The sequence below is a fragment of the Thamnophis elegans genome, chromosome 15 (assembly GCF_009769535.1).
Source record: "Thamnophis elegans isolate rThaEle1 chromosome 15, rThaEle1.pri, whole genome shotgun sequence".
In the NCBI taxonomy this organism is placed as follows: Eukaryota; Metazoa; Chordata; class Lepidosauria; order Squamata; family Colubridae; genus Thamnophis; species Thamnophis elegans.
In genome coordinates this window covers 43192276-43220134 of record NC_045555.1, presented here as the reverse complement: position 1 = coordinate 43220134, position 27859 = coordinate 43192276, and the positions used below count along the sequence as shown (strand labels likewise).

Sequence of the window (27859 nt, the reverse complement as noted above, 5' to 3'; positions counted from 1 at the left end):
TTTTAACAATGTTGTAATCCATATGATTCACTCACATATTGTACATGGAAGAAAATTCCCATTTCTCTCTCACACACACACCCAAAAATATAATTCTTATGTGACTAAGCCTCATTGAAAGATCTGATTTTGCTGCAGATAACTAAATAACAAAAATTAAATGCTTAAGAATTATGAACATTTTACCCAAATTGTATTTAGCATTTTCAATATATACAACTTGTCAGGTATTCATACAACTTTGTACTCTTATGTTATGATTTTTGCCATTAGTTCTGTAAGATTAGGCTACCAAAGATCTGCTGTATTTTGTTTTTGTCTTAGAAACCCAATTAGAATCAGGTTAGAATCAATAGTCGATCAATGGAAATGGCATAATCATAAAAGTACACGAAAATAGTACCTGGGATTTTTTTCTCCACCCTCAAATATGTTTGTCATTAAGATCATTGATCTTTCAAAATACATACCTGAGACAACATTAACAATAAAGTCACCCTAGGTCATATAGCAATAGCAGTAGCAGTTAGACTTATATACCGCTTCATAGGGCTTTCAGCCCTCTCTAAGCGGTTTACAGAGTCAGCATATTGCCCCCAACAATCTGGGTCCTCATTTCACCCACCTCGGAAGGATGGAAGGCTGAGTCAACCTTGAGCCCGTGAGATTTGAACCGCTGAACTGCAGATAACAGCTGAAGTGGCCTGCAGTACTGCACCCTAACCACTGCGCCACCTCGGCTCTATATACTTGACCACTATACAGCAACACTTTGCAATGAATGCCTATTATTGGTTCAAAAACAAATACATTTTAGCAGTACAGCTCTTTTTTAAAAAATGTCGGTGTGGGTTTTTTTTTACCATCTTAAGTCTGTGCTGTGCACTCGTACAATATGCATGAACTTACCCTATGACTCAGAAGGTACATCCTTCTCCAGTCAATTGTGGAAGAAATTCCCAGCTTTGTTCTTCCTCATGAATAAGGAAAATATATTTTCAGTTTCTTACTTTTCCAATTCCTCTTTTTTTTTTAAGGTATCTCATTTTGACTTTTCTGTTCCTGTAAGTCGGCGATGTAACCTTCACAATTTTGTACCATATTTTGTTTGTTATCATTTTTAAAAGCCATTTCCTTGACTCTTTAACAGAGCCGAGGTGGCGCAGTGGGTAGAGTGCAGTACTGCAGGCCGCTTCAGCTGACTGCTATCTGCAGTTCAGCGGTTCAAATCTCACCGGCTCAGGGTTGACTCAGCCTTCCATCCTTCCGAGGTGGGTGAAATGAGGACCCAGACTGTGGGGGCCATATGTTGACTCTGTAAACCGCTTAGAGAGGGCTGAAAGCCCTATGAAGCGGTATATAAGTCCAACTGCTATTGCTATTGCTATTTAACATATTTTGGAGACAATATGCAAACATGAGGAAGAGGGCAGGATTGGGGTGAGGGGGTTTTGGGCGGGTTGCATTTTATTTTTTAGAGTTGTGTCATAGAGAGACCAAAGGAAAGTTGAATTTTAGTTCGTGTCTTGGTTGAAGAAGTGCAGGCTAAGTCAATTTTAATTAAAAAGCGAGCACTTTTCTCCCATGCCCTGATCTATGAAGAATCTGTTACTTGTCAAGAACCATTTGGCTAGAGAAGCATTTTATTCCTACCTTCAAGAGCTGCAAGGGGCATATGTGATGATGGAATGGGGCTGAGCCTTTTCTGTATTTTTTTTATTTATTTATTTTTGGCCTGGAAGAATTCCATATAAGAAGAATTTCGGTAAGCTTCAAAGATCCCATAGATGGGTTCCACCACAATACCGCGAAGCCCTTATCCGTGGAGACATAAGCGCGAGTGCTAATCTACGCCGTCCGAATCGCTAAAGCAAATGCGACCTTACCGCGCTGACATAAGGGCGGAGGGCAAATCCGCGCCTTCCGAAGCACTCAGCCTAACCTAAACCTAAACCTAACCCTAAAGCAAACCCTAAAGCAAACCCCTGAACCTAATCCTAACCCTTAGCTTAATTTAAATCGGCTTTCTGCCGCTGCGCTGTTTTAAAGCGCCCTTCTGTCGCCGCGCTGTTGTCGTGGCGGTGATGACGCGCTGTGATGATGTCGCGGCTTTAGCGACGCGGTTTTATCACCGCTATTTTGACGAGCGCGGTTTTGTCGTGCCACGCCATAGATGAACTTAGTTTGCACCATTAGGAGCAAAAAGGTTTGCCAACTTGTGGCATCTGGAATGGATATGGAATGGACTGTCATAAAGAAAACAAGCAACTGGGTCTAGATACATTCCTACATACCGACACTGGAGCATGTGAGATACATGTCTCACTTAGAATGAAGCCATCCAGGCCTTCAGAGAGACTAAGGAGATGCTTAGTCAAGAGAGAGATACGTTAATTGTAGCTTTTTGGTTTTCCTCTCTAGGCTGCTGAAAAGTATTTATCAGTCTGGTCGTTAAAAGTAATTGGAAGTGGAAACTTTCATCTGCATCTTCTACTAAATTCAGAACCCGGAGGAGGGAATGTGTTTCATAAATGCAAGAAAGAAAGATCCTCTTCCGCCCCCATCTCACCCGTTGAAGTAGCTACAAATTGGACAAAGCATAACAAATCTTTTATTGGGACTTTTAAAAAGAGCTGGGTAAGTTTGGGAAACCTCCACCAATCAAAAATGACCTGGTTGAAAATTTGGCTAATTTTAACACAGGTGATTTTATAGACAGCTATTTTGACTCCTGCGATACCTTAAAAAAGTGCCCCCCCAAAAAAGTTCATAATTTTGAAATCTTTGCAGTAATGCAGCCTATATAGAAAAAGCTTTCAAAGTGTATAGTTAAAGCTGAGGCACTTAACAGAAAGATAACCTTGCAAAAGGAAATTCAACAATTAAAGAAAATGACAACCTCATGAAAATGGAATTTAAGTTTTGGAGAAAGCAGATTAAGTTCACACTAATTATGTAGCAAAATAAACTCACCCAAATTCAAGGGCTTTTCTGTTGGAACAAGCTGAGAGTATTAAACGTTTCTCAAGATAAACAGTTGCAATGGTCTTCATGGAGAAATCATTTTGTGATCTAACTACCCATTAAAAATTAAATCAGCCTACAGAATTGCTCTTAAGTTTTCAATCCAGTTGTGACCTAACTCGGTGATGGTTGAGTTCCTCAGGAGAAAAACAAATTGAGCTCGATCTTCTATAACAATGTGTTTGGATTATGTTGGCAAGAAATTAATTGATTTGATTTTGATTTTATTATATTTATATGCTGCCCTTTTCCCCCGAAGGGGACTCAGGGCGGCTCACAATTCAAATCAGGGAAGGGGGGTACAGACAGAAAATAAAAGACGAAACATAACAATACATAATTTAAAAACACACAGCAGTCATACCATTCGAGGAGGGGGGCAACAGCTCTTTAGCCCCAGGCCTGTCGGAACAGCCAGGTTTTAAGGGCTTTGCGGAAAGCCTGGAGGGTGGTGAGGGTTCGAATCTCCACGGGGAGTTCGTTCCAGAGGGTCGGAGCAACCACAGAGAAGGCTCTCCTCCGGGTAGTCGCCAGTCGGCCCTGGCCGGCGGATGGAATTCGGAGGAGGCCTAATCTGTGGGATCTAATCGGTCTAGTGGAGGTGATTGGCAGCAGGCGGTCTCTCAAGTAAATTAATGGTTTTCAGTTAGCAATAAAAGTTTAATCCAGTTCATTGGACAGCAAGAGATAAGACTTTTGCCCCCACTGGAGTTTTGTTTTTTTTGCTTTTGCTAATAGAGGTTGGTGTGGAAAATCCCTGTGATCTCAAAGGTGCTTCCAAATATTTGAAAATAAAATCTGAAATTTACTCAGAGAGAGAAAAGAAGTGACAGACCTTTCAGTAATTTCATCGTTAGAAAGATTCCATTTATTGCTTTTTTTCAATAAATAGCATTTGCCAGTGGATCTTTTTTCTGACTTGAGTGGGGGATAACTTAATATTGAATTTGGTTGTGGTTCCACAAAGAGGGTTTTTTTTTAAGAAAAAAAAGTTCCTTTTTCTTAGGGATTTTTCATTTTGAATGTTTTTTCCTTGTTGCGATAGATTTCTCCATAATAAGTTTCTCGGTTTTAGATTTTTATGCAAGTTACTTTTATAATGTGAAGAATATTCATTCTTCAGCTAATTGGTTATAGATTTTTGTTTCTTTTGCCTTATCTGGGACAATATTGGGTCCTTTGTGATGTCAAGTATTTTACATTCTGACTTCTGAGTAATTAGACTGTCATGACATTGTTCTTGGAATGTAAAAAGTCTGAGATATCCATTTTAAAAGAGAAGGGGGGGGGGTTATTCCCCAATTGAATAAACTGAATACTTTTCTGCAAGAAAAATATTTAATTAATTGGCTGATTTTGTGCCCTAAAGGCATTTTACTTTTTGCTTAAGTTAAACCTATTTCCCAAGGGAAGAAACTCTCAGTGATCCTACAGATTTTCAGGAATTTTTCTCTTGAAATTAAAAAAAAAAAGATCTGGACTCAAGGAAAATATGACATTCACATTCAGGAGGCAAAGAAACTGACTTTCAAAGTAGACTGGCAGTTTTGGAAGTCTTCAGTAATTTTTCATAGTCTCCCACATTACAGAACGCACAGTATCTTCCATTGTTTGCCAGATCACCTTCAGCAGCTCCAGACAGTATCTATTGTGGTCTTTCTTTCCATATTTCCTCCAAACCATAATAGTGTGAAGTAGGTTGGACTGAGAGAGAGAGTGACTGTCTCAAAGTTGTTCAGTGACCTTCTGTTACATGCGTACTCATTTGCGCATACACAGTCCGCCCAGATAGATGGATCTCATGGTCCTCCTTTAATCCGGTGTTTCCAGATAGGTGCAATTATCAATCAATAAGATTAGAGCTGGAAGAGACCTTGGAGGTCTACTCAAGCAGAACACCCTATATCCGTGATGGTGAACCTATAGCACGTGTGCCACAGGTGGCACGTGGAGCCATTTCTGAAGCCACGCGAGGCGTTGTCCTGTCAGTTCCAATGCGTATGTGTGCGCTGGCAAGCTGATTTTTGGCCTTGATTTTGGGCTGTTTTTCACCCTCTGGAGGCTTCCCTGAAGCCTCCGGAGGGCAAAAAACCACCTAACACGCAAACCGGAAAGTCGGGAATGGACTTGCGGTTTGCATGTTGGGCTGTTTTTCACCCTCCGGAGGCTTCTAGGAAGCCTCCTGAAGCCTCTGCAAGGCGAAAATAGCAATAGCAATAGCAGTTAGACTTATATACTGCTTCATAGGGCTTTCAGCCCTCTCTAAGCGGTTTACAGAGTCAGCATATTGCCCCCAACAACAATCCGGGTCCTCATTTTACCCACCTCGGAAGGATGGAAGGCTGAGTCAACCCTGAGCCGGTGAGATTTGAACAGCCGAACTGCAGAACTGCAGTCAGCTGAAGTAGCCTGCAGTGCTGCATTTAACCACTGCGCCACCTCGGCTCCCAACGTGCAAACCAGAAGTCCGGAGGCTTCAGTGAGGCCTGCGCACATGCACAGGGGGTTTGTGCGCACGTGCATGGGGGGATCACGTTGCATTATGGGTGCAGGCACACACAACCGCCTCGACAAAAAGGTTAGCCCTATACCATTTCAAACAGGTGGCTGTTCAATATTTTCTTAAAAACCTCCAGTGATGAAGGACCCACAACTTCTGAAGGCAAACTGTTCCACAATCCTGGTCACAACCAGGAAATAATTAAGAATGCACTCAAACCACTTTCAACCAAACGCTGAGGCATGTCAGGTTCTAATGGAACGTACAGAGATCCAATGATTTCAAAGTCACAGCAAAACATCCTATGCTCATCCCCATTACCCTCGTCTTTCTCAACTAGTCTGTCCAGACATCAGCTAGTGGGACAGAAGTCACCAAGTCCAAACCCAGAACAACTAATAGTGTAAGTGGGCTTTGCAATTGCAATTTTTCAGACCCGTTGCTTTAATGCTCCATAAGTCTAGTAGCTGTCATTGAGATTGGGGGAATGACTGGATTCCATATGCTCGGCACCCAGCCTCCTGTCTTCTGGTGTCATTAGAGCCGAGGTGGCACAGTGGGTAGAGTGCAGTACTGCAGGCCACTTCAGCTGACTGCTATCAGCAGTTCAGCGGTTCAAATCTCACTGGCTCAGGGTTGACTCAGCCTTCCATCCTTCCGAGGTGGGTAAAATGAGGACCCGGACTGTGGGGGCGATATGCTGACTCTGTAAACCGCTTAGAGAGGGCTGAAAGCCCTATGAAGCGGTATATAAGTCGAACTGCTATTGCTATTGTTATTTCTGCTTTGATCCTTAACTACCTGGTTCCATCTTATCTACCAGATGAGATTGTTTAACAAGATTTTGCTTTTGCCACCTGCATGTGTGATTGCTCCATTTTTCAGCAAAAGTTATGACAACTTCAGCCTGGTCGTACATTCTTACGTGGCCCTATCTCACCTTTTCACACAATTATGGTGGAGGGATGTTTTGAACCTTGGTCTCCCCAGTGCGAGTCCCATCATCTTTTCTACTATACCATACTGGCCGAGTTCAGGCATGTTAGTGCTTTTCAACCTTAACATGCTGGTGCAGTTTATTTTGATCGTTTATGCATTCTGTAGTTGAGGGGTTACTGTTGTCACAAGAAGAGGAGATCTGGTAAAATTATCTCTCTGTTCCAGAAACCTTTTCCAAACGTTAAGAAAATTGCCTTTCCATAACCTCTGTACATGCACATAGACTTGCAAATTGAGAATGTGGTTGAGAAAGTTGAAAGCTTTTGGGATGAAATGGGGGAACGATTCCTGAGTGGAAAACTTGATCTCTCACTAATTTAGTGAGCATTTAGAGCATGCTTTCACAACTTGGCATTTGACAGATGTTTAGAAATTACAACTCACAGAAGCCCCTGCCAGCACAGACATAGCGATTTTGTGAAGTTCCTTAATCGTCCTTTTTTTTTTTTTTTAATGATGGCCACCTATAACCTTCTGCCTTTATTTCCTGACTTGGAAATTCTCTGACACTTATTTGTGCAGCCATAACAAAAGCTAGGTTGGTGGAAGGGAGAGTTCGTTAAACAATGTGAACGGCCTTTTCTTGAAACACAGAAGTGTTATTTTAGAAAAGGGATTAAGTAGATTAACCGTAGTATTATTTGCAGGTTTAATGCTCCAAGAGAAAAATAATTGCCTCATTTTTGTTTCCTTCACAGTAATTAACAAAGGTTGGAGGCAGCAGCTGGAATCTGTGAGCTATTCCTCTCGCTATGCTCTGGGCCTTTTCTATGAAGCTGGCACCCAGTTTGATGCTCCTTGGGCGGTACAATACATCTCCAATAATCCCTGCATATGCTTCGTCTCCATTGATAATAAGAAGCGTGAAATAGGTCAGTGCTTCCATTACTCCTTACAAACAAAGTAAGAATGGAGGGTGTGGATGATGGTCAGAGGGAAGGAACCTCTCTAATGTTAATGTGGTGTGTACTTGCTGTACCTTCTGAATGCCTTTCAAAAACAGTCCATGGAAAATGTTACAGTAATGCCAATGGGAGATGAATTGGACAGGAGTTATTGCAGTTAAGGGCTTCCTAACTTCAGTATGGCAATTGGGGCAACAGATCACAGCTGTGATGTGATCTGCTCCAAGAGATCCCTTAGTAGTAGACCAATTCTGACTAGGGAATGAATATAACCCTGTTAAGAGGTGATACAGACGATACTTGATTGCATCTCAATAAGTGAGTCCTGCGTGCAGTTTTGTGTAGCTTTGAAAGAATGGTGGGAATAGGGGCACCCCAGAGATCAGAGGTTTCCAGCCAGATCTCTCTTCTACCCCAAGCGCCAACCTGAAGATGACCCTTTAGGAAACAGGAAAGCCACCAAAGAATGGTGCCCCCCTCCTCCATTCCTATACATCAGAGCCAATCCAGAAGGATAGGATAGCTGGATAGGGTTCCACCACAAATCCGCGAAACCCTTCTGCGCGGAGACATAAGTGCGAAGACTAATTCGCGCCGTTCTAAGCGCTAAGGAAAAACGCGACCCTACCGCGATGACATAATCGCGGAGGGCAAAATCGCGCATTCCCAAGCACTTAGTACCCTAAACCTAACCCTAAACCTAACCCTAAAACAAACCCCTAAACCTAATCCTAACGCTTACCTTAAATGAAGTCGGCTTTCTGCCGCGGCGCCGTTTTAAAGCGCCCTTCTGTTGCCGCGCTGTTGTCGTGGCGGTGATGACACGCTGCGATGACGTCGCGGCTTTAGCGCCGCGGTTTTGTTGTGCCATGGCTGGATAGTATTAAAAGCTGCTGAGAAGTCAAGGAGGACTAGGAAGATTGTATTCCCCCAGTGTCAATCTTCCTAAAGCTTATTTACATGTGCAACCAGTGCAGTTTCCATACAGAGCCCAGCCTGAAGCCCAAGTGCCACCGGTCTAAATAATCTGCTTTTTCTAGGGTCTTCTGAAGTTACAGGGCTACCTCTTTTGCTGCTACATTCTCCAAAACAGGGAGGTTAGAAACTTGTCTGGACTAAATTTGTCCAAAAGAGTTCGATTGAGCAAAGCTTTGTAAGCAGGGGTTATATCAGGCTTTGTTTCAGAAATGGGTAGACCCCCTCTTGTCCAAATAAGTATTAATTATTCTATTTAAAAAAAACAAAAACAAGGGAAGAACAGGTTTGATGCACCAAAAGAATCACAACTCCAACATAGAAAGAATTGAGGATTCTTTCAGAATTCAGATTGGAATTCGGAGTGACTGTTTTCACCTATCTTTGGAGTTTGTTTAGACACAAATCTTAAAGAAATAATATTTATTTGGCCCTGCACGTCCAGAATTGCACATTTTGCCAGGCTTAACATGAAAACACCAGCCCAGATGTAAATACCAGTACTTGAACATCCAGATGAGATTGTTAAGCTTTAATCAAGCCCTTCCCCTTCTATATCCATTTAATCTGGAGAAAGTATACAAAGTGCTTCGATACTTTGCTCTGAAACACCCCAGTTGCTGAACATCGTGGCACGACAAAACCACGCCCGTCAAAATAGCGGTGATAAAATCGCGTCGCTAAAGCCGCGATGTCATCACCGCCGCGACAACAGCGCGGCAACAGAAGGGCGCTTTAAAACGGCGCCACGGCAGAAAGCCGATTTCAATTAAGGTAAGGGTTAGGATTAGGTTTAGGGGTTTGTTTTAGGGTTAGGTTTAGGGTTAGGTTTAGGGTTAGGTTTAGGGTACTGAGTGCTTGGGAATGTGCGGATTTGCCCTCCGCGATTATGTCATCGTGGTAGGGTCGCGTTTTTCCTTAGCGCTTCGAACGGCGCGAATTAGTCTTCACGCTTATGTCTCCGCGGATAAGGGCTTCGCGGATTTGTGGTGGAACCGCTGAACATGTATACTCGGTACAAGTCCCCAACATTGCCTTACAGAGAAGAATAAAGACAGTTGACTAATAAAATAAAAAATGAATAACAAAGGTATAAAAGCAGCTGGTATTTCTGATTAAATAGACAATGGATAGAGAATTCAACAACTAATTATTTCATCATAATGGCCTCCCTAAGCGGAATATAAGGGCACCTTGTGGGTTATACCAGTGTAATGCCATCATGGATACCCCAATTCAAATTTATCTCTCCCAACCACAGCAACTCACTGATAATATAGCCTCCTCTGATGAAATAAAGTTGATGTAGAATACAGTGTTATATGAGCCGAGGTGGCGCAGTGGTTAGGGTGCAGTACTGCAGGCCACTTCAGCTGACTGTTATCTGCAGTTCAGCGGTTCTAATCTCACCGACTCAAGGTTGACTCAGCCTTCCATCCTTCCGAGGTGGGTGAAATGAGGACCCAGATTGTTGTTGGGGGCAATATGCTGACTCTGTAAACGGCTTAGAGAGGGCTGAAAGCCCTATGAAGCGGTATATAAGTCTAACTGCTATTGCTATTGCTATAGCTCCCAAAGCAAAAGCAGGACATACAAGTAAACATCAATTTTTGTCTCTCTGACTTGATTCATATACAACATGAGTTTATGATAATAATTTCATAACCTCAATTAAAATGTCCTGTTGATTCTGTTAAGGTTTTCAAAAAGCTTCCCTAATACAAACAGTGACTAGTTTTTTTAGCAGGCAAACCATGTGATGTTTTCCCGAAGATAATTGTATTTTCTCCCTAATTTTCTATTCTAGTTTCAGTTCTGCAGCTTATTTAAAGAATGTTTGAAAGAGCAAAGTATTCTCATAATTTTAAAAGGCTTAAACTGGGCTGCAAAATTAAATATTTTGTGTATTTATCTATTGATTTGCCTTTCATCCAGGAGAATATCCAAGTGTACTTAGCATTCCTCCTCTGTCTGAGGTAGGTTGGGTGAGTGGGTGACTAGCCCAAAATAGCAATAGCAATAGCAGTTAGACTTATATACCGCTTCATAGGGCTTTCAGCCCTCTCTAAGCGGTTTACAGAGTCAGCATATCGCCCCCAACAATCCGATAGATAGATAGATAGATAGATAGATAGATAGATAGATAGATAGATAGATAGATAGATAGATAGATAGAGAGATAGCAATAGCAGTTAGACTTATATACCGCTTCATAGGGCTTTCAGCCTTCTCTAAGCGCTTTACAGAGTCAGCATATCGCCCCCAACAACAATCTGGGTCCTCATTTTACCCACCTCGGAAGGATGGAAGGCTGAGTCAACCCTGAGCCGGTGAGATTTGAACAGCCGAACTGCAGAACTGCAGTCCGCTGAAGTAGCCTGCAGTGCTGCATTTAACCACTGCGCCACCTCGGCTCACCCACCCTTGAGTTTTTGTAGATGAAAGTAGACTCAAACTTGGGTCTCCTCAGGCCTAGCCCAGCAATTAATCACTATATCACACTTTCACTTGCCTGAGGCTTTATTCAGAAATGTGCTAGCTCAGTTCTATGGAATTAACAAAGGTAAAAAAATGCCCTTGCGTATAAATTGCTGTTGCAGCAGCAACTGGCGCAAATAAGGCCAGAATAAGAAACCATGTTTGTTTGAAACTCTGCCAATTAAGGGCACATGGGCAGCCATCTGCCAGGGACGGCTGCGCTTCTCCTCCTTCCTGTGTCACCCTGGGCCCTGTAACTGCAACATCTTTTAGTAAATGCAGCTGTTGCCTGGGTCCTATTTGAGAATTCATTGGAACTGCTATTTATCAGAGTCGCAGAAGGTCACAATCTGGATCCTGACCTAAATCCTACATCGAACAAAGGGCAACTAAGCATGAGGAGAGAGCCTGAGAGGCTTTCAATTATTACTGTTTCAGAGGAAGATACTTCCCGTGGTAGTCCTCTTTTGCAGAAGACAATGTTCTGTTTCCAGGCTGCCTCAATTCTCAATTAAAAGCTAATTTTCCAAGATTTCCCGTGGAAAAGTTACAAGTTGTTTCATGCTGCTATATTGCTAATGCTGCCATCCTTTTTGGGATTTACCTTTAAGAACAAGCCATTGGACTCATTGGGGGCTTACTTCTATTAAGCACGTGTAATAGGATTGTGTTGTACAAAGTTTGCTGTTCCAATCCTGTTTTCAACTCACAGCAGCTAAAAAATCTATTCCCTTTATAGCACAAGGATGCAAGGCAATTTGTGGGTGGAATTATATAAGGAATGACAGTCTCTTCTTCTGTGTGCACCTCCCCTCAAAGTCACTTAGTCTTGATTTTGTTTGTTTTGAAGATAATTTTTAATTTTTATTTCACTGACGGTTTTGATTACCTCCAGATCTCGTCTTGTTCTCTGATAGAACTACAACGCATATTTACACTGTTGAGAAGATACTTTGGCTTCCCATCTATTTTTCTCTGTGTTTAGCAATAAATCATACGTCTTGGGCTTATTTTCATATTTGATATGCCTAAAACTGTAATATGGTATGTTATGGTATTTAATTTTATTTCCTTTTTTTTTTACTAGACATATATGAAACGATCCTTTTCTTACAGTAGTTTAATTGAGACAGTTTTTATTTAGACCTTTCTCCTTCATATAATTCTCATTTTAACAGTCAGGGTATGTCAGGAATAGCTCCTCTTCTTTATTTATTGAGATAGGTAGGTAGGTAGGTAGGTAGGTAGGTAGGTAGGTAGGTAGGTAGGTAGGTAGGTAGATAGATGATAAATAGATAGATAGATAGATATAGATAGATAGAAAGAAAGATAGATGATAGATAGATAGATAGATAGATAGATAGATAGATAGATAGATAGAGATAGATAGATAGAGATAGATAGAGATAGATAAATAGATAGATAGATAGATAGATAGATAGATAGATAGATAGATAGATATAGAGAGTTAGATAGATAGATGATAAATAGATAGATGATAGATAGATAGATAGAGATAGAGAGATAGATAGATAGATGATAGATAGATAGATAGAGATAGATAGATAGAGATAGATAGATAGAGATAGATAGATGATAGATAGAGATAGATAGATAGAGATAGATGATAGATAGATAGATAGATAGATATAGATAGATGATAGATATAGATAGATAGATAGATAGATAGATAGATAGATAGATAGATAGATAGATAGATAGATGATAGATAGATAGATAGATAGATAGATAGATAGAGATAGATAGATAGATAGATAGAGATAGATAGATAGATAGATAGATAGATAGATAGATAGATAGATAGATAGATAGATGATAGATAGATAGATAGAATAGATATATCCCATCTTTATCTTTTGCACTTTTTCTTCCCAATATGTAGCCTTCTGAAATATTCCTAAATATTATTGAAAGTGAATTTGAGTGTATGAATGTTAAGAGGAAGTTATTAAAAAGATGCATTAGAATTTACTGATTTTAGAAATATTTTTAAGGAAAAGTTTAGAGTTTTAAAATGGATGTTAAAGAAAAACCCAAGCTCCTAGTAAGCCCGATCATTGCATTTTTTAAAATCAATATATCAGAGTCTTTCCTATAGCAGTAACAATATCACCATTGTTTCTCTATATCTACTGTACATGCTGGATTCGACCAGCTGCTCCTAGTGGATTAAAAGAAAGCCAGGCATACGTGACACAGATCTATAAAATGGGGGGCTGGGAGAGAGGGAAAGAAATATTTGTTGGCAGTGATTTCTCTAGGAAAACCATCTTACTCCAGGGGAGTGAACTATAATAGCTGCTGTAAGACTTAAAGAACTCTTGAAGACAAGCAAGTGCAGATGAATTACCCACAAGGCCTCATTATGACATGTGTGTGTGTGTGTGTGTGTGTGTGTTTTGTTGTCCCTTGTTAACTTGGTTGGATTTTGCAATGCTATTCCAAGGAAAGGAGTGGGACAATAGTGTTTGTTAATAGCAAAACATAAATAGTTTCAGTGGTGGGTGTTTCTGTTTAATGTGAGGTTTTCTAAGGTGATTTCTTATTCTCTATCCCACTCTCCTACCCCAACCCTGCCCAGGGCTATAAAATAGTTGAATAAGAAAAATGGAGATAATTTTTTATTATTATGCCTATACCTAACCTCTTCAGAGTAATGCCGTATCTCTGAAAACTAGGGTGCTCATACTGAAATCTCACTAACCAAAAACACATACAGTTTTGGGTATAATTCTTATTATGCTCATGCCATGCGTATATTTAAACATCATTATATTAATAGCAATAATTATTTATAAAAGATAATTCTTGCTATGCTTGTTATCACTGCATAGCCCATTATGACTGAGACATGTATGGAGATGTATAGAATAGGTCTCTCTTCTTTTCAAAGAGCGGCATTTCTACCCAACTCCATTGCATAGAACCTTAAAAAAAAAAAGAGTGAGATTTGCCAGAAGAAGGATCAAGTTGTAAGATGAAGACAGAAGGCATCATTCTTCTTTGTCTTGTCTGCACGCTATGCGTAGGCATCCTGACATGATGCCAACTATATCATGCCAACTCACAGCAACGCCAGAAGAAATAGTGCTTCTTTGCTTGCTAGATTACATCTCACCTCAAGGAAGGTTTAAAACCAGAAGCAAATCGTAAGATGGAGAAGCTGAAGATTACAGATTCCCCTAGCTGGGAATTAAGTATGTAGTTACCAAGACAAGAATATTGAAAAGGGACCTCAGAGCGCCGCCATAGAAATAAATGAAAATACCCAAAGGCATGGGTGATCCAAGGAACTCTGGATCCAGATTTTTCATCTGTTAGGAGAGAGCCCCAGCCCCTGTTTCTTTAGGTCTTCCCAAATCGTGCAACAGTCGAGCAATGCATTTCACAATTCTTAGAAAAAAATGACTCAGGTATGTAAAATACTGTAAATTCATAACTGAGTACTTACAATAACCTACCAAAGCAGATTCTATTTCAACTTGGGCTGTTGTAGAGAATAACATTTTGCCATTTGACCATTCCCAGTTAGGACAATTTAAACAGATTCACATACATTTGGAAAAGTTGTCTAAAATCAGAACATGTTTTAGAAAGTCTTCCCCCACCCTTGTCCCAACACACACACACACACACACACAGAGAGACACACACACACTTATAAAACATAAATGAGCCGAGGTGGCGCAGTGGTTAGGGTGCAGCACTGCAGGCCACTTCAGCTGGCTGTTATCTGCAGTTCAGCGGTTCTAATCTCACCGGCTCAAGGTTGACTCAGCCTTCCATCCTTCCAAGGTGGGTGAAATGAGGACCCAGACTGTGGGGGGCGATATGCTGACTTTGTAAACTGCTTAGAGAGGGCTGAAAGCCCTATGAAGCGGTATATAAGTCTAACTGCTATTGCTATTGCTATATATTTGAGTAATGTAGAGATTTTACCAGAAAAAAATATAAATTGAGAGGTAAATGCCAACTAATCCACATGAAAGCCTCATTGCTCAGAAAAGAACTGTCAGCCTCTGCTTTGCTGCTGCTTCGGCTGCCATTGAAACGGGGAGGGGGGCATTTGGGAGGGGAATCATGATGTGCTGGAGGAACATTCTAGACGCTGTCCTGACCATCTCATTGCGCATGTGGAGGAAGGGAGTTTCCCGCCAAGGTTAACTGTCCAGCATTCCACCCTGATGATGTTTTTTGAAGATATCTCCCACCTGGCAGTTGGGTGAATTATAATTGGACTATGGACTGGGGTGCCTAGGGGAGGGGATTGACCTATACATGATATTCTTTGCTTTCGCGCCTAATTAACCAGATTCAGCTTAGCTTCGCTACTATTCGTTTGTAATTAGTAAAAGTACACTTGATTTCAAACAAATGGAGTTGAGTGGTTTCTTTCCTGATTATTAAATGAAGCAGGACCTGACATGAACACAGAAACATGGGCCTATATGCAGTATTAACCCAGACTGCATTTTGTTTCCAATTCTGAAATTTCCAATTTCCATTTAATTTTGGTCTCTTCATTCTTGATTTTTTGACATCTGGTACTTCTGTTATTTATCTTCCACCAAGTATTCAGGTTATTTGAAGTTTTTACTTCTCGGCTGGTTGTAAAATTTTAAGCTGGTTCCAAGTGTTTTTTCATACTTCATCCTATTTATTGACTTAATTATGTGAGATTTTTAAATGATGACAAAAACCACTATCTTGGCTTATGTTTGGAGGCCCATAAGCCAAGATAGTGGTTTTTGTCATCATTTAAAAATCTGACATAATCTTTTTTTTTTTGTTATGCTTCTTGCCTTCCCCTTTGACATATAATAAAAACTATTCAGTGAAACATTTCATGCATACATGAACAATGTGGATCACACAAAGGTAATGAAGAGCACTTGGAGCTAAAAAACCTACATACTCCTCCACACGTATAAAGTACTCATATACTGTGCCATATTTCCAGGTTGTAAGCACTGCCACTAGGACATCCAAGGCCTTTTACTAGAATTCATCTCCTGGAAGGCACCTGTACTTGGAGACAGTGGTGGTGCCTTGTTTTATTTCATTTATTTTATTTTATTTTGCATGAATGTTAAATAGTTTATATACCTTTAAATAGGTTCTGTGAGATGAAGAGAATTTTCCAGCATGAATTCTTAATCTACCCAATACACTGGACACTTACAGAACTATATTCCTTTCTTCTATGTATGGGCCTGCTAATATTTGGTATTATTCAAATTCAGCATGTTATTCCTCCTTTTGAGGTATGGTTATATTTGGAATCACATGGTTTTGAAGAAATTATAGGTAAGTTTCCCTTGACAGGTCATGTCACCTATTCATTCAAGCCCTCATCTCTTATTTTATAATTCATTTCCTCTTCCTTACAATGTTACAACGAAATGATTCACAAAGAATTGAAAGACAGAATAAATCACCCCAGTGCTCTCTCTTCAGTCCCTGTAATAATGTGGTCTGTACATTACAATAATTCCATGGAGAATAGAAGAGGGTCAGTAAATCTTCTGAATTTTTAATTTTTTTAAAAAAAAAAATTAAGAGTGGCCTATCCGTTTGGAAAGTAACACTAACGTCATTACTGACATTTCAGAGGAAATTCCAAGTTTATTTTTAGCGTCAGGGGAATTTATTTTTATTCCTTGTTAATTGCTAGATGCATATTAAATTTAAGACTATTTTTCACTATGGAAAGATTCTTCCTCCCTCCCTTAATTCCTTGCACCAAGTGAAAGCAATTGTCTCTTTTACACTACCAACACATTGGAGATTTGAGGCACTTACTACCTTTGAAGTTGGAAAGAATGCAAAGATATATCTGTACATAGGCAAAGTGCACGTTTTCCAAAACAAACAGGTCGACTGATCTTCTCTCCATCTTTCCATCCATCCATCCCATCTTTTTTTCTAGGATCTTTAGATGCATTAAATGGACTTCTTTCATTCTCTCTGATAGAACTCTGGTGGACCTGAAAGAGAATGACTAGCTCACTGTTTCCTTGTGAGTTTCTATGGGGGATTTGAGTCTTCCTAATTTTAGTCCAAAACCTTTCTTGTTAAGAAAACTCACCAATCCATCACTCCATAAAGTAGGGAACTCGGAGACAACCGAGTCTTGATGATGGGGTTCCTAATTGGCCTATGAAAGATTTTACATTACATTAAGGTAATTTCTTTCTTATATTTTAGAATGAAATCAAATCAGATCTTTAAATTATACATGTAAAGATTTGATTCAATTGTTGGCCAATGAATCACATTTTTATTTTGGTCATAGGCCAGCACAAGGTAGGGAGCTATAGACAGTTACAAACATACAAGATATATAATAGGTTAATATATATATGAAAAACTAGAATATTTATGTGTGTGTGTGTGTGAGAGAGAGAGAGAGAGAGAGAAAGAGAGAAGATGGGGATGGACGGACAAATGGACAGTAGATGGTATACACACAAAAAACAAGTCATACAGTCCAAAAACACTAGAATATTATCCAGATTTCCAGATTAACAGGTTTATTTTCCTAGTTTGAAAAAAGACTGAAAAGATTGTAGACAATCCAATATTATGACAAATAAAGGAAAACTTTATCTAGAACCCTTTAAAATTTCGTAAATAAAACATCCTCTGGATTTTTTTAAATAGAGCATTAAACACAAATGCACTTTAAAATCTCTATGAGATTAAAGTGGAAAAGAGCATTTTCTAGCAAATGCTCAAGATTAATATAGAGAGAGATTTGGATTTAGATACCTCAGATAGCATGGTGCACATACTTAATTTTTTTTTCATAAAATGATCTCTGTGTGGTTTTATATCCTTGAAATAAGAATGTACTCATTGTGATAAATATTTGTGATGTAAATCAGTAAATGCCAACATCTGTCCTTTTTAATGTATCTTGTCCAAGAATTAGATAATACTAGATTTCCATCTTAACCGAAACAAAATATAGAACAAACAGTTATTTATCATTTCAGAAGTCTGCTTATTAGTTTCATTGGTTATATTCAAGATTATTTTTAGGGAGAGTGTTGAAATTATTGCAAGTGTATTAACAAGCAGCTCATATAAGTATAAATCCAAAGAAAATTAAGTGAAGAGATTATGGTAATAGAATAAGAAGAATGATTTATTCTGCTAAGCTTGCAAGTGTGGGAGTTCAAGAAGGGGGAAAATGCACATTAAACTTACAAAAACTATTCTCTCATGTTGGAATAACTAAGCTCACCTCTGTTCCCTTCCCCTCTCGAATCGTGTGGCTGTTGGTTGTTTTAAATTCCCTGTACTTTTTGTTGTAGTTCTTGTGTTTCCCTTCCCCTCCTTTGGGTTTGTGCGCCGCCCTGAGTCCCGCTGGGAATAGGGCGGCATATAAATAAAATGAACCTTGAACCTTGTACTTTATTATGTGCCATTTTTGATGAGTCTTGCAGAAGCATGACTGTGTATTATGTGTCCTTTCCTTTGTTTTTGCTACCTCAATAAACATAAAATCCACATTTATAATTCTTTCTAAAACAAAGCTTTTGCTTAAAAACAGTCTCCTTTTATTTTTCATTTTCATCATCTCCACCTCATCCGAAGGGCCTCTGGGCCCTAAGTCATGTGACGCACGATATTGAGAGAAACAATTAAGCAAAACAAAGAAACAACAACAAATAAAATCTTTCTTCTTTTTTTTTAATGACTTACAATCTGTTCAGACAGTTTGAATGTACTGAAATTAGCCTTGTAAGCTTAGCCAGGAATAGACTTCCAGAAGAATTACTCTCAAATTCCTTGAAATCAAAAACCGCATTTAATGGCTCACAAAGGGCGAGTACTGATTGCAAGTTGCTCAACTTTTTAAGACATCTAAGCCGATGTGTTTAATTGGGGGGTTGTGGGCTTTTTGGTGGACATTTTATTTCATTCATTTTTGGGGTGTTTTTTTTTTAAATGACAACAGAAAACTTCTGGACAAAAACTATATGATATCTGGCTCCATAGCTTGATTGCGTAGATATCCTGAAGAAACAGTATTATCACGACACCTGAGGAAGGAATTGAAGTTTTCAATATGAAAACCTCTTTTACAGCTTTCACAAATACCTTTATCCTTCTTTAGGAAGAATTATGGCAGCTAGTTTGGCTGGAGGTCTCAAAGCGCGCCTGACTAAACCGCGGTGACAAAACCACGCCGACAAAACCGCGCCGACGAATGAGCGCTGAAGCGCGCCGACAACAGCACGCCAACAAAACCGCGCTGTAACCTAAACCTAAACCTAACCCTAAACCTAACCTTAACTTAAATCGCGCTTCTGTCAGCGCGCTGTTGTCGGCGCGCTTTTGACGTTCGCGCTTTTGTCGGGTCACGCTTCTCAGTAGCCTTCTTTATATCATTTCAATATAAGGACCTGTGCGGCACTTTGATTTCAATGTAGAAAAGCCACTTTCAAGCAGGTAAGGGATCTTTCACAGCAGTTGTTCTCAACTCCTTAAATCACTTTTGCCGCTATCGTGATCCATCATGACCTTCTCCGTTCTCCCAGATTTATCATGACACTGGTTGTTACACTGAATAGTTGCCAAGCTAAAACATGAATCTTGATAGGATTAGGTCTAGAATTTCTAGAGCAATATTTTTCAACAGGACATTCTTTGACTTTGGATGTAATTTTCCCATACACGTGCTTTGTATCGATCATCCACAAATAAAAGTTCTTTCCTATACCTTTTTCCTGCACATAATATCTGATTTCAGGGGACTCATTAGTTGCTGCTGTCTAAGCCATCACAGACTTTGCAAATGAGGTTGAAGGAATTTTAGATAAAAGAATAGTCATTATGGTTTTATTTTTTAATCTCTTTGCTGGCAATAAATAAGCAGAGGACCCTTGACAACAGAGATTTCTCTATAACAAAGAGGAAATCCTTTTTGTTTTTGCTCTCTTTTGTGCACAGTTCCGGTATCCATTTTTCTGACTTGAATGGACTTTTGCTATTAGCTACTTTTCCATTTGGAACGGCTCATCCTTCCAGAGAAGGCAGTGATCCTTAAGCATCATGAACACTTAATGTCTGAGAAATAACACTCTCTGGTTCTTGAATTAGTACGTTTGTTTGCTTCATTCAACATCTCTTGTGGCTATTTATTTTATTTATTTATTTATTAAATCGATTTATAGGCCACCCAATCCCGGGGGACTCCGGGCGGCTTACATCGAAGAAAGAAGAATAATTTTAAAAATGACAATAAAAACATGTTAAAACAGCACACATATATTCGTTACGATCGGGGCTGGACTTCAACAATGAGGTCAACAGCCCCCAGGCCTGCCGGAATAGCCAGGTTTTCACAGCTTTTCTGAAGGCCATGAGAGTGGGTAAGGTCCGGATTTCTGGGGGTAGCTCATTCCAAAGGGTCGGAGCGGCCACAGAGAAGGCTCTCCTCCGGGAAGCCGCTAGCCGACATTGTCTGGCTGACGACATCTGAAGGAGGTCCACCCTGTGGGATCTCACCGGCCGTTGGGAGGAATGTGGCAGTAGGCGGTCTCGCAGGTATGCTGGCCCTAAGCCATGTAGGGCTTTAAAGGTAATAACCAACACCTTGAATTGCGTCTGGAGACCAATAGGTAGCCAGTGCAGCTCGCGGAGGATCGGTGTGACGTGGGTGTACCTAGGTACACCCAATATCGCTCGCGTGGCTGCATTCTGGACTAGTTGCAGTCTCTGAACACTTTTCAAGGGTAGCCCCATGTAGAGCGCGTTGCAGTAATCCAGCCTTGAGGAGACTATATCAAATCTTTGAGCCCATTTACAATTTGACGCCAAAATAAGAAGGACAAGCCTGTTTGACATTTCCTCCTCAGGAATGAGCTGTATGCCCGCAATCCGATGAGACCCATGTTAAGCTAAGTGTAGAAAAAATACCAAATATGCAAAGCGCAAGAAGATGTAATTCTGTTATATCACTTTTATTTTTGGCCCGTTACCATATTTCTCCGCATTACCGTTCTCAGAGTTCAGCTGTAATATTTGTCTAAAAATAAAATTGTATGGTTTGATTCAAAAGCTGGTCTTGCTCAAGATGTTTTGAACGTTAGGTTCCAACCCATCGTTTTAAGAACAAACTTGCTCCAATAACTTCACTGAAAAATTTGAAACAGTTTAGATTTCAGCCGAAGTCATAAAAAGTGTTCTGCTGCCATTCCCCCCACCCACCCATCCCACTCCGGCCACCAACCACCACCACCACCCGCAGTTTTTTAATTGCAATTCCTTTTTGCTGAGTGAGCACAGCATCCTTTATTTATTTTACTGGAAACAGTCCCCTCTTCACCCTGGTTCAGTGCTCTTGGGCAACTCAACCCTCACAATATCCCTTTGGGGGACACAGAAAAATCTATATTGGAACATAAATTCCAAGCACAACGCATAACGTTAAGTCCAAAGGTGCTTCGGGTGACCTGAAGAAAACTGGGCTGTGATCTAGCTAGCAGCAGACATTAAAAAGGAGTGTCTGGACTTAAGCAAATATATTTCTTTAGGCTTAGAAGAAAGATAAGAATCTATTGCCTCTCATCCTAGTTCATGGGTGGGAATTCATGGGCTGTAACTATAACTGCCTATTGTAGGTAGAACAAAGGTAATGTAATTATTTCTCAGCCCAATAGTGCTCCACTCCAGCTTGCTAAATTCTTAGTTAGTACACTAAAGAACAGTACAGGTAGTTTTCAACTTACGGCCACAATTGAGCCCAAAATTTCTGTTGCTGAGAGAAAATTCATTAAATATGTTTTGTCCCTGTTCAAGATCTTCCTTGCCACGGTTGTTAAATGAATCTGGTTTTCCATTGACTTGACTTGTCAGAAAAGGTGATCACATGACCCAAGGGTGAAATTCAACAGGTTCGGTAGCAGAAATTTTGAGCAGTTTGGTGAACTGGCAAATACCATCCCTGGTTGGCCCCAGAGCAGAGTAGGAGTGGGGATTTTGCAGTATCCTTCCCCTGCCATGCTCACCAAACTATGCAATAAAAAAGTTGAATTTTACCACTGATATGACCTTGCAACTGTCATAAATAGGAGACACTTGCCAAGGATTTGAATTGGAATCACATTTCCTCCAGGGAACCAAAGCAGTTGTTTGGACCAAAGACTGAGAGGAAACTGGGAGCCAACAGGGAAAGGAGGATATTTAAAGAAATTTCCCTTAGTCTTTGGACCAATCAGGCTTTGAGAATACCCAAGAGTAGCCCCTCCCTCTACTCTACTGAAAAGCAACGTTCAGTTAAGGACCAACCTCTTTCTTTACTGTGTGATTCAGGTGTCTTGAAATAACTTATGTCCTGCAAGACCACTGGAGGCTTTGAAATGTTTAGAATAATTGGTTTGGTCAGGCTTTCCTTGGGAGGACAAGCCAGGTTAACCAGCTGCACGGGAGGGAAAGTTCCTATACTTTCAGTAGCTGCATTAAAGAAGGGATTTTTGCAGCTACAACTAATCCTGCCACACTGTTGCTTGAGTGGAAAAAAAAGTAATGCTTGCCAAATGTACACTTTACTAAATCATCAACCACTGTCCATGGGCTTTGTGTACGTTGAAGATTTATTGCGGGGCACTTCTAGATATTCTGAAATTCTGATGAAAGCAAGTAGAATAGAATAGAATAGAATAGAATTTTATTATTTGTATGCCGCCCTTCTCCGGGAGGACTCAATGCGGCAAACAATTCAAGGGGGGAAAGGGGGAACATAAAAAACAAAATACAAATAATAAAAGTAAACAACAGTCGCACAACCATACATGTCGAGAGGGGAGGGAACTCATCACCCCCAGGCCTGCCGGCAAAGCCAGGTTTTGACGGCTTTTCGGAAGGCCTGGAGAGAGGTGAGGGTCCGAATCCCTGCGGGGAACTCATTCCAGAGGGCCAGAGCTGCCACAGAGAAGGCCCTCCCCCGGGTAATAGCCAGGTGGCATTGGCTGGTAGATGGCACCCGGAGGAGGCCAACCCTGTGAGATCTAATGGGTCTGTGGGAGGTAATTGGCAGCAGGCAGTCTCTCAAGTACCCAGATCCAATACCATGAAGGGCTTTATAAGTTACGACTAGCACCTTGAAGCTAGTGAAGTGAAGAAGAATTAAATGTTCTCAAGAAAGAAAGAAAAATTGCATTTATTTTGCAACAGACCCATTCGCTCTCAGGGGAATTTCAATAGCGCTTAGACTTAGATACCGCTTTACGGTGCTTTTACAGCCCTTTCTAAGCAGTTTACAGAGTCAGCTTATGAGGACAGTTTGGGTCCTCATTTTACCCACCGCTGAAGGCTGGAAGGCTGAGTCAACCTTGAGCCTGGTGAGATTTGATCTGCCAAATTGTAGGCAGCCGGCAGTCAGCAGAAGTAGCCTGCAGTACTGCACTCTAACCACTGCGCCACCGCAGCTCAGAATCCTCCACAGTTTGTAATTTAATTTACAGACTTTTATTTTTGTAACAAATAAATAAATAAAGATTAAACAGTTAAATCTACAGTCAGGACAGGTTTGGGTCAGAGTAGACACACTAATGGAGCTCACACTGTGAATAAGAGCCGAGGTGGTGCAGTGGTTAGAGTGCAGTACTGCAGGCCACTTCAGCTGACTGCTAACTGCAGTTCGGCGGTTCAAATCTCATCGGCTCAAAGGTTGACTCAGCCTTCCATCCTTCCGAGGTGGGTAAAATGAGGACCCAGACTGTGGGGGCAATGTGCTGACTCTGTAAACCGCTTAGACAGGGCTGAAAGCCCTATGAAGCAGTATATAAGTTGAACTGCTATTGCTATTGCTATAACCTGTGATAGGATCAGAATACAGTGAGAATGGCTCTCCTGATCCTCCATGAACTCTCGGCTGCCTTCAACACCGTCAATCATACTATCCTTCTGGACTGCCACTGAGAACTGGGACAGGTGATACACGTAGTGCTCAACTTACAAACCCCAATTGAGAGCAGATTTTTTGTTGCTAAGCAAGGCAGTTAAGCCGTGGTGGCGCAGTGGTTAGAAATGCAGTTCCTTAGGCTAACTCACTGCTCATTCCAGGAGTTTGATTCTGAATGACTCAAAGTTGACTCAGCCTTCCATCCTTCCGAGATCAGTAAAATGAGGACCCAGATTGTTAGGAGCAATATGCTTACTCTGTAAACCGCTTAGAGAAGGCTATAAAGCACTGTGAAGCGGTATATAAGCAATTCCTAAGTGGGATTTGCCCCATTTTGCAACCTTTTTGCCACAGTTGCTAATCACTGCATTTATTAAGTGAATCATGCGTTCATTAAGCAAATCTGGCTTCTCCCGTTGACTTTGCTTGTCAGAAGCCACCCGGGATGGTTACAAATGATAATCACATGATCCCAGGGCAGTGCAATGGTCTGGGATCATGTGATTGAGCATCTGAATTCTGATTGCATAGGCATGGGGATGCTGCAATGGTCGTAAGTGTGAAAAACAGTCATAAGTCACTTTTATCAGTACCATTGCAACTTCAAACAGTCACTAAATGAATGGTTATAAGCCAAGGACTATTTGTACAGTGGCTCTCCTTCCTCTGATTTTAGTCATTTTGAAGGGGTGGGTGGTTGGGTTTGAGATTCTCCGCCTTGTGGTTATATTCCGTCACCCTTCGATTTAATGCGGAACGAAGCTACTTTGAAAGGTCACCCATCCTTTTCCCGTGGCACGACAAAACCGCGCTCGACTAAAGCGCGCCCGATTAAATCGCGTCGCTGACGTCATCAACAGGGCGACAACAGCGAGCGCGGAGAAAGAAGGGCGCTTTAAATAGCGCTTTAAAAGCAAGCCGATTCAAGTTAAGGTAAGGGTTAGCTTTAGGGTTGGGTTTAGGGTTAGGTTAAGGGTTAGGGTTAGGTTAAGGGTTAGAATTAGGTTAAGGGTTAGGTTTAGGGTTAGGTTTAGGGTTAGGTTAAGAGTTAGGTTTAGGGTTAGTATTAGGTTTAGGGGGGTTAGGTTTAGGTTTAGGGGTTAATTTTAGGTTTAGCATTTACAGCGTGCTTCTGTCTCCACGCTGTTGTCGCCCTGTGATGACGTCAGCTACGCGGTTTCGTCAAGTGCGCTTTAGTCGAACACGGTTTTGTGGTGGAACCTCCTTTTCCAGGAGTCAAGACTGACTCAAAGCAACCCAAAATAATATTACAATGTTGTCATTTATTATTTTGATTTCTTTTTCCTACTGCATTGGTGTCTAGGCAACTTTTTCCTATTGTATTGAACTTTAGGCAATTTAGAATCCTCTACAATAGAAGAATGTATATGGCCGTGATAGTGAACCTATGGCAGAGCCCTCTCTGTGGGTATGCAAGCCATCGCCCCATCTCAGCTCCACCACGCATGCGCCTCCCAATGGCCAGCTGGTTTTGGGATCTCTGCCACGCATGTGCAGGGGGCAGGATGCATGCAGGAGATGCAGGTGTCATGCGAGCATGCGGGGGGAGGGTGCATTGCATTATCAGTATACAGCGACAAAAAGGTTAGCCGTCATTGGTATATGGTATCCCCTGACTTACAAACACAGTTGGGACCAGAATTTTGATCGCTAAACAACACAGTTATTAAGCAAATCACATGGTTAGTAAATGAATCACGCTGTCATTAAATATATCTGTCCTCCCCAAATGACTTGCTGAGAAGATTGCAATTTATGATCACGTGACTTCTAGAAGTTCCAATTATCATAAATGTGAGCCAGTTGCCAAGAGCCTGAATTACGATCACAGGGGTTGTTGTAAAAATAATAATTTGGAGGACAGGTCATAAGTCACATTTTATAAAGCTGTTGTAACTACTAAGAGCCATCATTAAATGAGCGGTCATAAATTGAGGACCTGTAAGTCTAACCAAATCTCACAAGCTGTAGCAGTAATTTTCTTCTTCTTTAATCATCATTTCCTAGATGGACTTGGTTAAATCTTCTAACTTTGAACATAGGAGATCCATAAAGGGAATGTCATTGGTGCCCTTTGTATACATCTTCCTGCTTTGTCTCTTACAGAGTCACCTGACATTGCTCCATCCGTCGTTGTTCATACCACTGTATCTTTTGGAACTGAATATTTGGAATGGGACAAAGAAAAAATCCAGCCGTTGATTATAAATGAATTGAAAGCCATAATGCCTCAGTTGCCTGAACCGGGAAGTATCAAATGCCAGAAATGGAGATATTCTCAGGTAATTCCTAATAATAGCAGTAGCAATAGCAGTAGACTTATATACCGCTTCATAGGGCTTTCAGCCCTCTCTAAGCGGTTTACAGAGAGTCAGCATATTGCCCCCAACAATCCGGGTCCTCATTTTACCCACCTCGGAAGGATGGAAGGCTGAGTCAACCCTGAGCCGGTGAGATTTGAACCGCTGAACTGCTGATCTAGCAGTAGCCTGCAGTGCTGCATTTAACCACTGCGCCACCTTGGCTCTAATAACAGTTTAGAATAGTGAATTTTGGGCAGACATTAGACTAGGTAACCTCCACTGATTCTAAAAGCATAAGTCAGTTACCAGCCAATTAAACTTCATTCAAAGCAGACAAATTTAATTTCTGCCGAAGAATCACACTGCTTTTTGCATATCTCAGTAATTACTGACGATAATGTATTAAATGCTTTGGAAGGTTGATTGAAAGCAAACTGCTTCAGAACAATTTGGGAATTTGTATTGTATCTTCATTAATGTCTCGATAAAACAAGGGTAACCAACTATAAGGAGGAGCCGAGGTGGCGCAGTGGTTAAATGCAGCACTGCAGGCTACTTCAGCTGACTGTTATCTGCAGTTCAGCGGTTCAAATCTCACCGGCTCAAGGTTGACTCAGCCTTCCATCCTTCCGAGGTGGGTGAAATGAGGACCCGGAATGTTGGGGGCAATATGCTGACTCTGTAAACTGCTTAGAGAGGGCTGAAAGCCCTATGAAGCGGTATATAAGTCTAACCGCTATTGCTATAAGCACAAAACTCCTACATTGTATAAAAGAGGGACTCTCAGGATATATAGCATATTTAATTTACTTATACAGTTTTGTCTTTGTTATGTAATGTGTAGTTCCCAGAAGGCCAATGGCTAAAAAGGGGGAACATAAATTGAAATAGGAAATAATAATGTATTCAGAGAGTAACACATATCTGATATAATGGAATCAAAATAAGAGCAAATGTTGTTACTGTGCATTGGACTTAACCTAGCTGGCATTGCCATAGGTACAGCAAGATATAAGCAAAGTTTCAACAGAAAGTTTTCTTGCAAAAGTTGTCAAGAACAAAACCGGGTGGCATAAAAGAAATGAAAACTTTCCAGTGTAAAGAAAAAGGCTTTATTTTGAGATAGTTTTGAGCAATCAGTATTAATAAACATTATCTAACAGTATACTAAAATAAGAAGTATTAAATCAAAGTTTCTAAAAATCAAACTCTAAACAGCAAGTAAAAATAGCAATAACAATAAAAGATTATCTTTAAACCTTGGGAACAAAAAACACCTAGCAGATAACAGTGTTAGCTGAAAAAGAAAATAAAAAGAGTCTTGCAAAATCAAATCACTGCTTGTTCTCATACCAGCAGTCTATTTTCCACAAAGGCTATCAAGATGTATGTCAGTAAAACACAGCCAAGAGGTGAGGACACTTCTAGTCTTCTGTTGTGCTTGTGCTATTAGAATAGAATAACAGAGTTGGAAGGGACCTTGGAGGTCTTCTAGTCCAACCCCACTGCTCAGGCTGGAAACCCTATACCATTTCAGACAAATGGTTATCCAATGTCTTCTTAAAAACTTCCAGTGTTGGAGCATTTATAACTTCTGGAGGCAAGTTGTTCCACTGATTAATTGTTCTTACAGTCAGGAAATTTTTCCTTAGTTCTAAATTGCTTCTCTCCTTGTTTAGTTCCTATCCATTGCTTCTTGTCTACTCTCAGGTGCTTT

General features: G+C 40.6%; 1 protein-coding gene across 1 annotated transcript in view; it reads left to right on the top strand.

Moving 5' to 3' along the window:
* Nucleotides 1–27859, top strand: part of RNLS (renalase, FAD dependent amine oxidase) — a 138858-nt gene that overhangs the window by 91044 nt on the left and 19955 nt on the right. Inside the window, exons 5-6 of the mRNA XM_032231583.1 lie at nt 7222–7395; nt 25946–26121. Coding sequence (XP_032087474.1) covers nt 7222–7395; nt 25946–26121 — 350 coding nt within the window. The remainder of the gene's footprint in view (nt 1–7221; nt 7396–25945; nt 26122–27859) is intronic.